This window comes from Oncorhynchus gorbuscha, linkage group LG05, assembly GCF_021184085.1.
Source record: "Oncorhynchus gorbuscha isolate QuinsamMale2020 ecotype Even-year linkage group LG05, OgorEven_v1.0, whole genome shotgun sequence".
NCBI classification, from domain to species: domain Eukaryota; kingdom Metazoa; phylum Chordata; class Actinopteri; order Salmoniformes; family Salmonidae; genus Oncorhynchus; species Oncorhynchus gorbuscha.
The window spans coordinates 71,150,986-71,168,684 of NC_060177.1; the positions used below are offsets into that span (position 1 = coordinate 71,150,986).

At 43.1% G+C, this 17,699-nt stretch overlaps 1 protein-coding gene across 3 annotated transcripts in view; it reads right to left on the reverse strand.

Annotated features, from left to right (window-relative positions):
• Nucleotides 1-15,825, reverse strand: part of gpat2 (glycerol-3-phosphate acyltransferase 2, mitochondrial) — a 33,999-nt gene extending 18,174 nt beyond the window's left edge. Inside the window, exons 1-7 of one of the 3 annotated variants that reach the window (XM_046348690.1) lie at nucleotides 15,653-15,825; nucleotides 12,344-12,453; nucleotides 8,731-8,841; nucleotides 4,983-5,056; nucleotides 4,776-4,886; nucleotides 2,797-2,919; nucleotides 666-765 (exon numbers count right to left, since the gene is read on the reverse strand). In XM_046348690.1, the coding sequence (XP_046204646.1) occupies nucleotides 666-765; nucleotides 2,797-2,919; nucleotides 4,776-4,886; nucleotides 4,983-5,056; nucleotides 8,731-8,841; nucleotides 12,344-12,415 (591 nt within the window). In that variant the 5' untranslated portion in view covers nucleotides 12,416-12,453; nucleotides 15,653-15,825. Of the gene's footprint in view, nucleotides 1-665; nucleotides 766-2,796; nucleotides 2,920-4,775; nucleotides 4,887-4,982; nucleotides 5,057-8,730; nucleotides 8,842-12,343; nucleotides 12,454-15,127; nucleotides 15,246-15,652 lie in introns of those variants that run through there. The other 2 variants (XM_046348688.1, XM_046348689.1) reach the window with 2 other exon arrangements.
• Between the last annotated feature and the right edge of the window lie 1,874 nt (nucleotides 15,826-17,699).

Genomic DNA, 17,699 nt, shown 5'->3' on the forward strand with positions numbered 1-17,699 from the left:
GTTTATTTTAACCTTTATTTAACTATGTCAGTTAAAAACAGATACTTATTTACAATTACGGCCTACACAAGTCCAAACCCGGGCGACCCTGGGCCAATTGTGCGCCACCCTATGGGACTCCCAATCACGGCCGGTTGTGATACAGCCTGGATTCGAACCAGGGTCTGTAGTGACAGATGTGCCTTAGACCACTGCGCCACTCGGGAGCCCCATCACTATTGATTTAATATAGAGCCCTAGAACGACCTCGTCTGACGACTCAAACTGAATTATTCCGCTGCTCTATGTTCAACTACATACTTCAGTCTTACTGCCATCGTTGAAGTCGTTTGTGGTGACGTCAAAATGAGGGTTGTTGTACAAAATAAAGTCATCAGTGATTGGATCATCTCTAATCAGAGTATCAACGGCAATTACGAATTTTCAAAACGCAGCTTTACCCATGTGCGTTCTGGCTCAACGCATCAGTTTCTAGGACCACTAAGAAAGGTTCAAATGTCTGAGTTCTAGAAATAGTCGGGGAGGTACTCAGATCCAGCCTCTAACGTCCATGGGCATTTGGCCGGAGCAAGGAGTTTGGGTAACCTGGCAAAGAAAGACCCTCATACCTATGGGGTACATATTAAAATGTCTGTATGACAGTGTGTGCGTGTATGAGTGAGTACCTGAATTGAGGCTCTGTGCAGGGGAGCCATGTGGTTCAGGTTGACCTGAACACTGCAGAACACTGACCCAAATGCCTTCAGCAACACCCAGCCGACCAGCCTGGAGAGAGTGAGAGAGACAAACACCTTCAGCAACACTCAGCCTACCAGCCTGGAGAGAGAGAAAACCCCTTCAGCAACACTCAGCCTACCAGCCTGGAGAGAGAGAAAAACCCCTTCAGCAACACTCAGCCTACCAGCCTGGAGAGAGAGAGAAGACACCCTTCAGCAACACTCAGCCTGGAGAGAGAGAGAAAAACCCCTTCAGCAACACTCAGTCTACCAGCCTGGAGAGAGAGAGAAACCCCTTCAGCAACACTCAGCCTGGAGAGAGAGAAAAACCCCTTCAGCAACACTCAGCCTGGAGAGAGAGAGAAAAACCCCTTCAGCAACACTCAGCCTGGAGAGAGAGAAAAACCCCTTCAGCAACACTCAGCCTGGAGAGAGAGAGAAAAATCCCTTCAGCAACACTCAGCCTGGAGAGAGAGAGAAAAACCTCTTCAGCAACACTCAACCTACCAGCCTGGAGAGAGAGAGAAAAATCCCTTCAGCAACACTCAACCTACCAGCCTGGAGAGAGAGAGAAAAACCCCTTCAGCAACACTCAGCCTACCAGCCTGGAGAGAGAGCGAGAAACCCCTTCAGCAACACTCAGCCTACCAGCCTGGAGAGAGAGAGAAACCCCTTCAGCAACACTCAGCCTACCAGCCTGGAGAGAGAGAGAGAAACCCCTTCAGCAACACTCAGCCTACCAGCCTGGAGAGAGAGAGAGAAACCCCTTCAGCAACACTCAGCTTGGGGAGAGAGAGAAAAACCCCTTCAGCAACACTCAGTCTGGAGAGAGAGACAAATCCCTTCAGCAACACTCAGTCTGGAGAGAGAGACAAACCCCTTCAGCAACACTCAGTCTGGAGAGAGAGACAAACCCCTTCAGCAACACTCAGTCTGGAGAGAGAGACAAATCCCTTCAGCAACACTCAGTCTGGAGAGAGAGACAAATCCCTTCAGCAACACTCAGTCTGGAGAGAGAGACAAACCCCTTCAGCAACACTCAGTCTGGAGAGAGAGACAAATCCCTTCAGCAACACTCAGTCTGGAGAGAGAGACAAATCCCTTCAGCAACACTCAGTCTGGAGAGAGAGACAAACACCTTCAGCAACACCCAGCCTACCAGTCTGAGGGGGGGGGGGGGGGGGAGACCCATTCAGCAACACCCAGCCCGGAGAGAAACAAACCCCTTCAGCAACACTCAGCCTAGAGAGAGACAAACCATAACAATATAGCTGTATGTGAGCTCAATCAATTAATTATTAATTTATTTTTTAAACCCCTTTCAACCTCAGCAGTTGTCACAAAGTGCTTTACAGAGCTCTCAGGAGTGCTCTAATTATAAAGATAGTGTTTGTGAGGGAAAGATAGGAGAAACATGACACTGATATGGAGAAAGCACGGGGTAAACCCATTTGAATTTAATCACTTTAATCAGTTCTTTGTAGTTTGACAACCCTGTTTGTAAGCTGTTAAATTATATCAAACCTTTAGATTTTCCAGTGATGAAGACATTTATAGCCTGAATGTTCAAAATGTCACCCTTAGAGCACTTCTACAATGGACAAACATGGAAAGTTTTGTTGAAATCAAAAGGGATGCTATGAAAAAGTAAATTAATTCAAATGGATTTACCCGGAGGGGGAGGGGTAGAAAGAGAGAGGAGATAAAGAGGGTCAGATGACACTGGCTGGAAATTAGATGGAAGTTGTGGGGGGAGAGAAGTAGATAGATTTTAAAGACAACCACAATAGAATTCCAATGACCGAGTATATCTACTGGGGATGAAATTGAAAAGAGAATTTTCAATTCCATCCAGGACTACATTATATTCCACCATCTACAGAATCTGAAAGGCAGTGAAATTCAGAAGGCAGGTCAAATAAACTCCAAGACAGGATTTCAATGACAATGGTATTCCAAAAACAAATTCCAAGATTTATGGAACAGACAGAGTTAATCCCAAATGGCACCCTATTCCCTACTTTTGATAGGGCCCCATGGGCCTTTTGGGACGCATCCACTGCCGGACAGACAGACCCACCGTAGAAGCGGTGGAGAGATGCAGGTGTTGATGAGGGGGATGTAGGGGGTAAGGTGGGTGAGTGAACCCCAGGTATCTCCCCCTGCTGGTGCTATGTTTGGTGAGGAGAGAGCCTTCTGAACCCTGAAACACACACACGTTGGGATAGGCAACAGGACAAAACAGCCATTTTACTTAACATGTGCACAAACATGTATGCATGCACTCCATACACACATATCCACTTGGGGTGAGTTTGGGTGAGCTCCCAGCCATCAAGGACGTACATGCAAGGGGGTGTCTGAGAAAGGCTAGAAAATGGCTAAAGACTCCAGCTACCCGAGACATGGACTGTTCGCCATGCTCCCGTCCGGCAGATGGTACCGGTGCATCAAAGCTCAGAACGACTCTTACAGTTTTTATCCCCTGACCATAAGACTGTTAAAAGGCTAACAACTACTACTCACCCTCACACCTACACTCCTGCTAAAATCCTTAATGATTCTATTTATTATTTCCACTATGATGCTGTTCATTGATTGCCATTATCTATCCATTTTATCCTGCCATTTTATCCTGCTATTGGCCACTATTACTCCAGTTCACATTTATACACTCACTGGACAGTTTATAAGGTACCCCCATCTAGTACTGGGTCGGACCCCCTCTGCCTCCAGAATAACCTGAATTATTCAGGACAAGGATTCTACAAGGTGTCGGAAATGTTCATTGCTAAATTGGTATCAAGGGACCTATCGTGTGCCATGAAAACATTCCCCACACAAGTACACTACCAGCCTGTACGAACCAGGATGGGGCCATGGACTAATGCGGCTTACGCCAAATCGTGACTGTCATCCAGCATGATGCAACAGAAACCAAGATTCGTCGGACTAGGCAATGTTTTTCCACTCAATTGTCCAGTGTTGGTGATCGTGTGCCTACTGGAGCCGATTCGTCTAGTTTTTGGCTGATAGGAGTGTAACCCGATGTGGTCGTCTGCTGCAATAGACCATCCGTGACGAGGATCGACACGTTATGCATTACGAGATGCCGTATTTATCCGTTTGTGGCCCACCTGTTAGCTTGTATGATTTTTGCCATTCTCCTTTGACCTCTCAACAAGCTGTTTTCGCCCACAGGACTGCCGCTGACTGGATGTTTTTTGTTTGTCGCACCCTTCCTAGTAAACTCTAGACACGGTCATGAAATAAGGCCAAGGAGGGCATTCGTTTGAGTTACTTGATCTGGCACCGACGATCATACCATGGTCAAAGTCGCTTAAGCCACTCGTTTTGCCTATTCTAACATTGACTCACTGTACGTAGGAGCAAACCATTTTCGTGAACGGGGTGGTGTACCTAAAACTGACATGTGAGTATCTGCTGGTCCCAGTGGTTTTCAATTAATGTGGTCTTGTTTTTTCCAGAGAGAGAGAGTTTTGATACATAGCGATCCATTTGTTATATGTCTGTAGGAGCGATCCATTTGTTATATGTCTGTAGGAGCGATCCATTTGTTATATGTCTGTCGGAGCGATCCATTTGTTATATGTCTGTAGGAGCGATCCATTTTTGCTATACATTTTTCTTAGTGATAACTGTACTGTTGGGTAGAGCTTGCAAGTTAAACATTTACACTTCGAACACACAGACAGCGTCAATGCGCAAAACAGTATGCAGCATCATCTGGATGTGTGCAACAAAAGTTACATTCACCTTCAGTAAAATTCACCTTCTGCTACCATTTCTGCTACCATTTCTGCTACCATTTCTGTCAAGCCGTCTACACATAGTTTAACGCATACGTTCAATAAATCCAACATCTGCACCACACCGAAAGCACTGCAACTGCCTCTGCAACACAATGCTGCACAGCAAACTCAGCGTTTCATTGGAAATGAATGTACTTCTGGTGTACCAAAATGCACTGATGCCGTGGGAGTGTTCGAAGCGTTAACTGTACCTTTGCATGCAACAACACAACACACACACAGGTACCTGTTGCTTTGGGAGACTCGCTCCACTCTGTCAGTAGCAGGACTAGGGTAGACCCTGCAGCCTCTGACCAACAGCACACAGCACACTCTCCTCACCAGCCAACCACGATACCTACAACACCCAGGAAACATCACATCATTGTGTGTTTGCATGCAGTGTAAGGCCGTGGAGGTCAATGTGTGTGTGTAATATATGTGTTACGTCTACCTGGTGTGGGTCTCATTGACACTCAGTAGATTATGGAAGCCCAGAGAGGGTATGGTCTGTCCCAGCTTCTTGCCCTGAAACGCAAGTTTACGCACACACACACACACACACAACCTAGTTGGTTAGACCAGTCCAAAGACTACTGCCAGTACTACACACTGCCAGTACCACACCTCATAATAATGGCTGGAATGGTATGAAACATGTTTGATGTGATTGACACCATTCCATTACTATGAACCCATCCTGATTTAAAGTGCCTCCAGCCACCACTGCAGCAGAGATTGACTGATGTGAACAGTAAACGTCCTCCCAGGACTTCATTTAAATGGGGCCTTTTATTAGGACATGACTGGGTATGCTAAATGTGCTTTGTGTGTCAAGTCAACCCCATCTCTATGGGTACACCTCAATAGCCTCTTTTCCAGTACACGACACACTGACATCACTCTTGGCGGCAGTAAGAAAGCCATCACCATTTTCGGCCATTCAACATTTAGATTTACGTTTTTATTACTTTAAACTTAATACGTTTTTTGGGTTCTCATACGCTTACAATGATGTTTTGATTCTAGCTTGAACAGTCGCTAAGATTATATTTTGTATGCAGCAGTTGTTAGCTAGAATGCTAACACTCATTATTATAAGCTGTTGCAAAAGCTAGCCAAATAGCAATTTTACTGGTTGAAGTTTGTGTTTAAGTATAATGTAATTGATTTGCAATGTCAGTAGTGATGTAATTTTGTAACTGTTATGTTGTGATATTGTTTCATAAACATGTTGCAATGTATATACTTTAGTATGTTTAGTTAAATGGAGAATGTAGGTTTGTATTGGTAATTGCTTAATTCATTGGTGTTAATTGTTCTGAGGGGAGGGGCTAGCACTACAAAAGGAGCCTCTCTTTCAGTTCACGGGAAGGCCATTTTGGATTGAGCTGTGAATGGGGCAGCATTGTTTTTAGCTGTCCCATAAGGTATATACGTTTGATGGCAGTACTGTTGTTTTTGTTTCAGAATCACTTTGTAAATAAACACCCTTGCACAGAAGAACATTTGCGGCTCCGCCATCTTTTTATTTTGATAGAGGTTAAGTTTTCCAGTATAGCCTTCTGGGATACTCTACGTGACAGACGGGATGAGGTCAATATCCTTCCAGGATACCTGGGCCAGGGCGATTAGAAAGGACTGCTCGCTGAAGTGTTTCAGGGTTTGACAGTGAAGAGTGGTCGTTTGACCTCAGACCCATTACGGACGCAGGCAATGATGCAGTGGTCGCTGAGATCCTGGTTGAAGACAGCAGAGGTGTATTTAGAAGGCAGGTTGGTCAGAATGATATGAGGGTGCCCGCTTTTACGGATTTGGGGTTGTACCTGGTAGGTTCCTTGATCATTTCTGTGCGATTGAGGGCATCTAGCTTAGATTGTAGGACGGACGGGGTGTTAAGCATATCCCAGTTTAGGTCATCCAACAGTATGAACTCTGAAGATAAATGAGGGGCAATCAATTCGCATATGGAGTCCAGGGCATCCCTGGAGCTAAGGGGGGTCTATAGCAGGCAGCAACAGTGAGATACTTTGTTTCTGGAAAGGTGGATTTTTAGAAGTAGAAGCTCGAACTGGTTTGGGTACAGACCTGGATAGCATGACAGAACTCTGCAGCCTCTCTGCAGTAGATCGCGACCCCGCCCCCTTTGGCAGTTCTATCGCGGTGGAAAATGTTGTAGTTCGGGATGGAAATTTCATAATTTTTGGTGGCCTTCCTAAGCCAGGATTCAGACAGCTATGACATCAGGGTTGGCGGAGTGTACTAAAGCAGTGAATAATACAAACTTGGGGAGGAGGCTTCTGATGTGCATGAAACCAAGGCCTTTACGGTTACAGAAGTCAACAAATGGGGAATAGGAGTGGTACTGGGGTCTACATCACCAGAGGAACAGAGTAGGAGTAGGATAAGGGTACGGCTAAAGGCTATAAGAACTGGACGTCTAGTGTGTTGGGAACAGGGAATAAAAGGAGCAGATTTCTGGGCGTTGTAGAAAAGATTCAGGGCATAATGTACAGACAAGGGTATGGTAGGATGTGAGTAAACCTAGGCATTGAGTGACGATGAGAGGTTTGGTCTCTGGTGGGACCAGTTAAGCCAGGTGAGGACTCCGCATGTGTGGGGGGGTGGGACAAAAGATATATCTAAGGTAAGGTGAGTGGGACTGAAACAATAAGGACTAGCCGAGGGAGACATAAAGCAGTCATAGGTGTTGATCGGGAGAGCTAAGACAACAACTGATAAATGGTGATGAATGGGCGGGGTAGGTCAGTGATGAATGGCCAGAGTTCAAGGCTGGGGCCAACATATAAACAAAATGGGGTACCGTATTATTGTAACAGTCCAGGGGGTATCAGCTGTGTAGCCGGGTGATCATAGGGTCCAAAGAACAGCAATAGGTTAGTCAGGGAGCCGTTCAGTAGTCAGTACTACGCTAGGTGAGCTACATCCACCAACGCCACGTTGCGCCACAGACTGTCGAGGAGTTGGCGGATGCTTTAGTCCAGGTCTGGGAGGAGATCCCTCAGGAGACTATCCGCCACCTCATCAGGAGCATGCCCAAGCGTTGTAGGGAGGTCATACAGGCACGTGGAGGCCACACACACTACAGAGCCTCATTTTGACTTGTTTTAAGGACATTACATCAAAGTTGGATCAGCCTGTGGTGTGGTTTTCCACTTTAATTTTGAGTGTGACTCCAAATCCAGACCTCCATGGGTTGATCAATTTGATTTCCATTGATCATTTTTGTGTGATTTTGTTGTCAGCACATTCAACTATGTAAAGAAAAAAGTATTTAATAAGAATTTCATTCATTCAGATCTAGGATGTGTTATTTTAGTGTTCGCTTTATTTTTTTGAGTAATGTATATAAAGTAAACAGAAAGTGAGATTAAAATGTATACAAGAAAAGAAAAAGCCGGGTGTTTACACGGGATAAAGACAAAGACAAAAACCATCTTGGATTTAATCTGCTAAACCATCTTGGATTTAATCTGCTACGCCATCTTGGATTTGCATTAGATTGCACTTGAGACGCAATCTACTTTATAAACTCGGTGGTTCGAGCCCTGAATGCTGATTGGCCGAAAGCTACAGTATATCAGACCATCTACAATGGGTATGACACAATAACTATTTAGTCTTCTAATTACGTTGGTAACCAGTTTATAATAGCAATAGGCCACCTCAGGGGTTTGTGGTATATGGTCAATATACCACGGATAAAGGCCGTGTTCAGGCACTCTGCGTTGCATCGTCCTTAAGAACAGCCCTTAGCTGTGGAATATTAGACATATACCACAATCCCCTGAGGTCGTATTGCTTAATTATACAACGGGTGGTTTGGAATTCCCATTGTTAGAGCCTATCCTGCCCATAATATACGAGACAAAAACAGGAGGTTGGTGGCACCTTAATTTGGGAGAACGGGCTTATGGTGATGACTGGCGCGGACTTAATGGAATGGTATCAATAACATCAAACAAATGGTTTCCAGGTGTTTGATGCCATTTGCTCCGTTCCGGACATTATTATGAGCCGTTCTCCCCTCAGCAGCATCTACTGGAGACAACATACACATGGCCTGTACAGTCATAAAAAGTACCATTGTTTATGTTGTTACCTAGCAACACACTACTACTCCTCCTCGGGCCTTATTGCTTAAGTACCCACCTCGCCTCGCTCTCCATCCCCCTACTTACCAGGCTGTCAGGGGTACACTGGTGGCAACATTGTCCTACAGATGGTCTGAATTTGCCGAGGTAGGGAGCTACAGTCTTCAGCTTCTTCTTGATCTTCGACCCCCACGACAACTGACAGGGAGAGAATGCAGGGATATGGCAGTTAACATACACACAAAATCACAATGTAAATTGACAACAGCATCAACTCTTGAGTCAACATGCTTCATATTTGGTATTGTTCTTATATTGTCCGGCACAAACACATGATCTTACATCAACATGTCATAAACATGTCAACATGTCTAACACAAACTGGATTGTCACTGTATAGGACTATTGAGTGGTGACTTTCAAACTCGTGGCAGTAGAATGCGTTTACTTGACATCCCTATCAGTGAAACCAAATCCATTATTATTCTGTCTACTCCCAAAACACAAGTATTGTGCTGTGTGTGTGCGCGCATGTGTAACAGACAAAGGCTTGGTAATATAACGTTACCAAAATGTCATGATACGAAGATTTTAGAATACCGTAGTACTGTCTCATACGATTCTAGCGACTTTTTCAGCCCGACCGATCTAAAGAACCTGCGGGCGCCTGTTCTAAAATGTTTCTCAAGTCAGTTTTGTTTATGAATTCAGTTGAATTTAAGCAACAGCCACTAGTCTCTTGAATCAGCAGGCAATAATATCCACTTCACTTTGTTTAGAAAAATAGATAATTTAACTGTGATGCGAGCGGGGATGCAGACCCAGACGAGTCTTATGTTGTTAGAGTTGTATATTTTTTACATTGGAGCAGCCCGCAAAGTGATACATTGTATAATTTCATCACCTGTTACAACCAAGAGCACAGACCAGTCTGAGTAGACTTTAAAAGTTCCCTGACATGTAGCCCCTGAGTGCCAGAGGGAAAATGGAGCAGAGAAAACATCTTGTCTCTAATCTAACCAGTGACAACAATATGACCCATATTACCAGAGACGCCTTTCATTCTACCTATCAGGATTCGCACACATTTTCTATGATTTCATAAACCATGTCACGGGCCTTTCACACTAATCCTGGGTCGCTGATTATGAGTTTGATAACAGACAACGTTGTTCAGTCATGTTACCCAGCTAGCTAACAACCTGGTGACTTGACAGTAGGTTTAGGCAAATTGAATTGGCACAGGAAGAAAGGAAAAGAGTCTGCTACTCATGAGGGGTATTTCAAAAGGAAGAATTAATTTATGGTGCTCCTTCAATTCTGTTTGGTGCCTATAATTTTAAAAGTTGGGAGTAGTGTGTTTGTGGGAGAGAGAGAGTGGTGTGTGTGTGTTTTATGAGAGTGAGGGAGACAGAGGGTGTGTGTTAACTGAAAAGACGCTCCCCTTACTGACACAATGACATGCAGATCATTATGCATGTATATCACAGGAGGTTGTTGGCACCTTAATTGGGGAGGACAGGCTAGTGGTAATGGCTGGAGCGGAATGGTATCAAACACATGGTTTCTGTGTGCTTGATGCCATTCCATTTGCGCCGTTCCAGCCATCATTATGAGCCATACTCCTTTCAGCAGCCTCCACTGATGTACATATATTCCTTCCTCATATCACAGGTAGGCCTTTTCAAATATTAGCAAATCCTCCACAGGCTGAGCAGGGCCAGGGACAATCCACTTTAATAGAGAGCCTAAGTTTTCACTACAGTAAGAACACATTGTGAAAAAAATCTTAAGTGCTGACATGTTGAAAGCAACTCTCCAAAACCAATATATATATATATATATATATATATACATATCCATATATATATAAATAATTCTGAGTTTTGCGTGTCAATTCATAAACCATGTAATCGGTACATCGAAAATCTCCCCAACTTATTTTGCAATGTACATGGCACAGCTGTCAATATAAGGTCCCACAGTTGCCAGTGCATGTCAAAGCAAAAACCAAGCCACGAGGTTGAAGTAATTGTCCGTAGAGCTCCAAGACAGAATTGTGTCGAGGCACAGATCTGGGGAAAGGTACCAAAAAATGTCTGCAGCATTGAAGGTCCCAAAAAACACAGTGGCCTCCATCATTCTTAAAAATTGAAGAAGTTTGGAACCACCAAGACTCTTCATAGAGTATGCCGCCCGGGACAAGTCTCTGAATGTCCTTGAATGGCCCAGCTAGAGCCCGGATCTGAACTCGATCATACGTCTCTGGAGATGCCTGAAAATAGCTGTGCAGCGACACTCCCCATCCAACCTGACAGAGCTTGAGATGATCTACGGAAAAGAATGGGAGAAACTCCCCAAATACAAGTGTGCCAGCGCGTAGTGTCATACATCTCAAAACAGCAAATGCATTGGCAACGGAAGGCAGGCTTCATCAGCGTGTCACACACCACTTTCAATGAGATGGAGGCCGTATGCATTTTGAAAACAGCCTACTTAATCGTTTTACTACATTATGAGGCATGTCTTACCTAGCTTTAACCTCTTGGGGCTAGGGGGCAGAATTTTCACTTTTGGATAAATAGCGTGCCCAATTTCAACTTCCTGCTACTCATGCCAAGAATATAAGATATGCATATTATTCATAGATTTGGGTAGAAAACACTGACGTTTCTAAAACTGTTTGAATCATGTCTGTGAGTATAACAGAACTTATGTAGCAGGCAAAACCCCGAGGACTAACCGTTCAGAAGTTGTTGTTTTTTAGGTCTGTCTGTTCATTGAGTTCTCTGGTTTGTTTTCATTCCTGTATTGAACACAGATAGACCCGTCTACAATTTGATTGATTATTAACGTTTAAAAATACCTAAAGATGTATTACAAAAGTAGTTTGAAATATTTTGACAAAGTTTTTAGGCAACTTTTGAAATATTTTGAAGTGACGTTGCGTTTTTTGGAAGGTGTTTTTTTCTGGATCAAATGCACTTTATAAATGGACATTTTTGGATATATATGGACGGAATTAATCGAACAAAAGGACCAATTATGATGTTTATGGGACATATTGGAGTGCCAACAAAAGAAGCTTGTCAAAGGTAATGCATGTTTTATATTTTATTTCTGCATTTGTGTAGCGCCTGCAGGGTTGAAATATGCTACCCCCTTTGTTTACTGCTGGTGCGATCATCAGATAATAGCTTCTTATGCTTTCACCAAAAAGCATTTTAAAAATCTGACATGTTGGCTGGATTCACAACGAGTGTAGCTTTAATTGAGTATCTTACATGTGTGATTTAATGAAAGTTTGATTTTATATGAAAAAAATAATAATTTGCCACGCTGCATTTTCCCTGTTTTTTGCCCAAGTGGGACGCAACTGTCCCGCCTCGTCAAAATTCAGACCATATCCGTGGAGGCAATTGTTTTATATTAACTTTTTTTATTGTCCAGTAGCCAAAGGCACAACCCATGCTAGTTGCTGCATATTAGATCACCCCTCTTTCTAAATGTTTAAGGAAATGTTCATCTCTGTTACATGAAACCACTCGCATGTGCATTGCGCTTTTGACAATAGGCGTTTTCCCACTAATTGCATTCTGGAACTAAATGTTGCTGGTCAAATGTCCGGCGCCAAATTTTCCTAACGGAACCCCTGGTGGGTAGGTAGGTGGGTGTACTGTAGGCAGAAGGGTGTTCTTACTGCTGGTCTCTTCTGTTGAGTGCCCTGGGAGATGAGGGCTTCAGTAAAGCCATACCCACTCTCCTGCGCCATGGTGGTTTGTTCCACAGGTGTGTCACTCTCTCAGGGACCTATAGGCACAAAGAGGGTGGCAGGGTAAGAGCAGGTTTACTTCACACACATACACTGTAGAGCTCTTTACGGTTCCGGGTGGACACGATATACCCGAGGACCGAACAGATCGGGTTTGTGTTTGAAATTCAAACTTGTCCCTCGGGTTTGAGCTGGATCCTGTTTGATCGTCATCGGGTCTATGTAACTACTGCTTACAGACCCGCGTGGACCTGACCATGTTCTGCATAGCCCATAGCATACTTATGTTACGCTAATAAGGTGAATGTATTGACTTAGAAGGCCTAGCCAACATATAAAGACCTATTCATTAACCAGAAGAGCAACTTGTTAGTTCAAAGGCTGAAACAATGGTGCTCAAACACAAGAGGCTGTTTCTGTTCTTAACTGCCATTACAATTAGACTTTTATTAGAGATGTATGCCTTCCTGTTCATCTGTTATCAATAGAAAAATGGTGTTCTGGTGAAGACATTCAGAGACAGATAACGCAGACTCACTGGCAAACAAGACAACAGTCAAGAGAAATAGTATGAATGAGTGCACTGACGCATCTAACATCTATCAGTATCACTGACATCTCCCCCTGCCTCTCAGTATCACATAATAAGGCCAGACTTCCATAATAGGAGAGAGCTGACAGAGCCAGAGCATGTGGCCAACCCAGTCATCCTCTGTAGCTGATAATACACCTGAAAGCATCGCACGCACATGCACCCTTTACATACAGACTTTCCCATGGGAATGAGGGTTATTCTAGGGTGAACCTGTAACCATAGTAACCCTAGAAGCCAATCTAGCTTGACAGACAAGCATATGCTTTATTTTGCACAAACACCCATAAGCATGCACACACGCACACTTTATGAATACATAACCATAATGTGCTGGACACTGCACAAAACAAACAGAAGAGGATTGTGATTGCAATGCACAGAATGTGCTTTATCACTTCAATTACAGCTAAAGCCTTCAAACACACACCTCTCTCCCCCAAAACAAATTTACTCACCCAGTCCTGGCCAGGGAGTGTTGGCAAAAGTCAACCTGAGCCCATAGATACAATTACTCATACTCCTTCTGCATCTCTCCACACTACATTTCACTCTCACTTCCTTATTACTAACTTTACTCACATCCTGAATCAACTCTCCTTTCTAGCAAGCGTATAGCCTAACTTAATGCTCAGAGAGGGCAAAGAGGGGTGGGCTATCAGCTGATCATAGCGAATGTACACTGAACAAAAATATAAAACGCAACATGCAACAATTTCAAAGATATTACTGAGTTACAGTTCATATAAGGAAATTAGTCAATTTAAATAAATTCATTAGGCCCTAATCTATGGATTTCACGACTGGGAATACAGATATACATCACTTGGTCACAGATACCTTAAAGAACAAGGTAGGGGCGTGGATCAGAAAACCAGTCAGTATCTGGTGTGACAATCATTTGCATCATGCAGCACAACACATCTCCTTCACATAGAGTTGATCAGACTTGATTGTGGCCTATGGAACGACGTTTCTGGATATTGGTTGGAACTGGAACATGCTGTCGTACATCCAGAGCATCCCGAACAGGCTCAATGGGTGACATGTCTGGTGAGTATGCAGGCCACGGAAGAACTGGGACATTTTCAGCTTCCAGGAATTATGTACAGATCCTTGTGACATGGGGCCATGCATTATAATGCTGAAACATGAGGTGACTGCGACGGATGAATGGCATGACAATGGGCCTCAGGATCTCGTCACGGTATCTCTGTGCATTCAAATTGACATCGATAAAATGTATTTTTTTGTTGCCTGTAGCTTATGCCTGCCCGTACTATAACTGCACCATGAGGCACTTTGTTCCCAACATTGACAACAGAAAACTGCTCACCCACATGTCTGCCAGTTGAAACTGGGATTAATTCATAAAGAGCACACTAAATGATGCCAATGGCCATCGAAGGTGAGCATTTGCCACTTAAGTCGGTTACGACACCGAACTGCAGTCAAGTCAAGACCCTGGTGAGGATGACGAGCTTCCCTGAGGCGTTTTCTGACAGTTTGTGCAGAAATTCTTCAGTTATGCAAAGCCACAGTTTCATCAGCTGTCTGGGTGGCTGGTCTCAGATGATCCCACAGGTGAAGAAGCTGGATGTGGAGGTCAAGGGCTGGTGTGGTTACACGTGTACTGCCAAATTCTCAAAAATGACAGCGGCTTATGGTAGAGAAATTAACATTAAATTATCTGGCAACAGCTCTGGTGGACATTCCTGCAGTCAGCATGTCAACTGCATGCACCCTCAAAAATGTTGACATCTGTGGCATTGTGTTGTGTGACAAAACTGCACATTTTAGAGTGGCCTTTTGTCCCCAACACAAGGTGCACCTGTGTAATGATCATGTTTAATCAGCTTATTGATATGACACACCTGTCAGGTGCATGGATTATCTTGGCAAAGGAGGAATGCTCACTAAACACATTTCTGCACAAAATTTGAGAGAAATAAGCTTTGTCTCCTTATGGAAAATGTCTCAGATCTTTTAATTCAACTCATGAAACATGGGACCATTACTCTATATGTTGCATTTGTAATTTTGTTCAGTATAGATTATGTAAAGCAGCTAATTGTCTTGCTAGGTTGCTATTCTGTTGAAACAATCTAACTAGTCTTTACCTGTGATTGGAGTTATCTGCCTTTTAGGCCTACTGACAGTCGAATTGAAGCCTTCCCTTTTCCTGACCGTGAGATGACAGGCAAATCAAAAGGGAGCCACTAGTAGCCTACACTACCGTTCGGCGCCGATAGCTTCTGCCTGCAGGACAAGTAACAAGGAGAAGTACAGTACGCGCACGGGTTGGTGCGAAGGAGGGAGTTTCAAGATTAAAAAATTAGCAATGAGCTGGTTTGATGGGCCACTCAAATAAGAGAGAAAATGGACTAAGTGAAATTTTAAAAAGTTAAACGCCACCAATCTGAAAGGGCACTTTTCTTATAGGAGGGCAAAGGGCAGGTGCCCAGAAAGACCATCTATGCACGTGCCTGATTCCTGCTCTCTCAGTCTTTTCCTTTTTCTCCCATTCACATCCATGGGTACATCTCTGGCTAAGCATCATTAGCTAAACATCAAATGGTACTAAGACAGAGTGGACAGGAATTAGTTTGTAACGTAAACTAGGCAGAGCCACAACATAAGCCTACCTGTCTTTGCTCTTTCTCTCTTATTAACGCCTTTTCTATTCTCCTCTGAAGTTGTTCAACGCTACTCTATGATACGTATGGCCGTTTATCCTGCACAGCTAGTTTATGTAACTAGCTAACTTGCTGGCTAGCTCCAAGTATGGGTAATTGCATACGTTCTGTCTAGAAGTAGGCGTGTCAACAGAAGTAGGAGGATCAGACCGTTTTGATTGTGCGTGTTGTTTTTAGTTTCCACGTCTTAATTGGTCAGTTCCCCACCGTGTGAACCAAGACTGGGTGCTAAAATGCACTCTGCTCTTGATAGAGAATAACACTGTGCCATTTGAATGTTAACAAAACACAAACACCTCACTTATTGCCTATATATGAAAATAAAAGTACTTTTAACGTTAAATGCTGAACTGAAATCCCCAAATAGCAGTAGAGCATAGATAGGCCTTGGGGTTCTCCAGATGTTGCAGGATGAGATGCACTATACCGAGGATTGCTTAATCTGTGCCACATTTGTATTTGTTAGCCAACTGATACAGGTCCAACAGTGTGTTTAGTCTGACTGAATCATCTTTTCAATACACTTCATTACAATGGAGGTCAGAGCAACAGGTCAAAGGTCTTATCTTTGGGAGAAGGCTTCTGAGGAAGAGGGTGGAACCGAGGTGGAACCGTGTGGGAATGTACAGGTATCTAAAAGACAGTGACTGGTGTTGAGCATGTTAACACACTTGTCAGAGAAGTGATGTCCAATTTTATGTAGAAGTCATTAAGTTAATTTGCTATTTTCTTTTCATCTGTTGTATACAGTGGTTTTCTGGTGGGAGTTATATTAGTGATGGCTTTTATTGTTAACCTTTGTCCTTGAATGCTCTTCATTCTAAGCTGGTTTGCTGCACAAGTCTAAGAGTAATTATATTGAGCCAAACAATTTTATTATCATCATCTGATAGTCAAATATATAGATGCCATAAGTTATAATAAAACAGATGTTTTGGTAAATGGAAAAAAAACAGTAGACTGTTTGCTGCCCAATTATACAAGAGTAATTATTATTGGTAATACGTGAAAAACTGGAAGACTAATAACTGACATCAACATTTATTTTCATATACTGTATAAGCTATAAGAGAGGTGTTTGTTATGTGTTTCGTTAACATTCAAATGGCATAGTATGATTTTATATCAAGAACAAAGCGGCTGTTAGCCCTCCCAGTCTTGTTTCACACTTTCAGGAACTGACCAATAAGAACACGCTCAATCAAAACAGTCTAACCAATTACAGAACGCTGGTGTAACGCCTATCGCTGCTGATCCTCCCACTTCTGCTGACACACCCACTTCCAGATACACTCAACGTATGCATTTACCCAAGGGAGGAAAAGTGACAAGGACAAGGCTAACGTTACCTGCTTGAGTAAAGTGTACATTGCACATTTGAGTTATTTTGATTAATACATTTTTCAAATGTGCTTGCAAAACAGTATTTGCTACTCACGTTGCAATCTACTGTCTGCTGTCAGTACTTATGATGTTCAATCACTGAGAGTCTAACCTAACATAGAAGGCGTAAAATAAACGCCTGCAACTAGATCCTCTACATCAGTGATTCTCAACTGGTGGGTTGCGACCAGGTTTTGAATGGGTTGCGAGTGTCCAAGTACATTTGTATTAAATTTAAAATACTCCAGTCTGAACTTAAATGACTAAAACCAGGTATAAAGTGTGTATAAATTATAATTAACCTATATTTTTTAATAATTTAACTTCTGAACAATTTCTTCACAGTATTTTCAATATAGTTATTAGCAGAGCTATTTGGCAGATTTTGTAGTCTGAAACCAGTTTTCTTCATCAAGAAAATGGGCAAATTGGAATTATTGACAATGAAAAAGGTGGGACATTTGTTCCCATGTCATATAATTGGTACATTTACTATCAAGTCAATATTAAAAATAGAATTCCACAGGGTTCAATTCTTGGACCGACTTTCTTCTCTGTATACATCAATGATGACACTCTTGCTGCTGGTGAGTCTCTGATCCACCTCTACGCA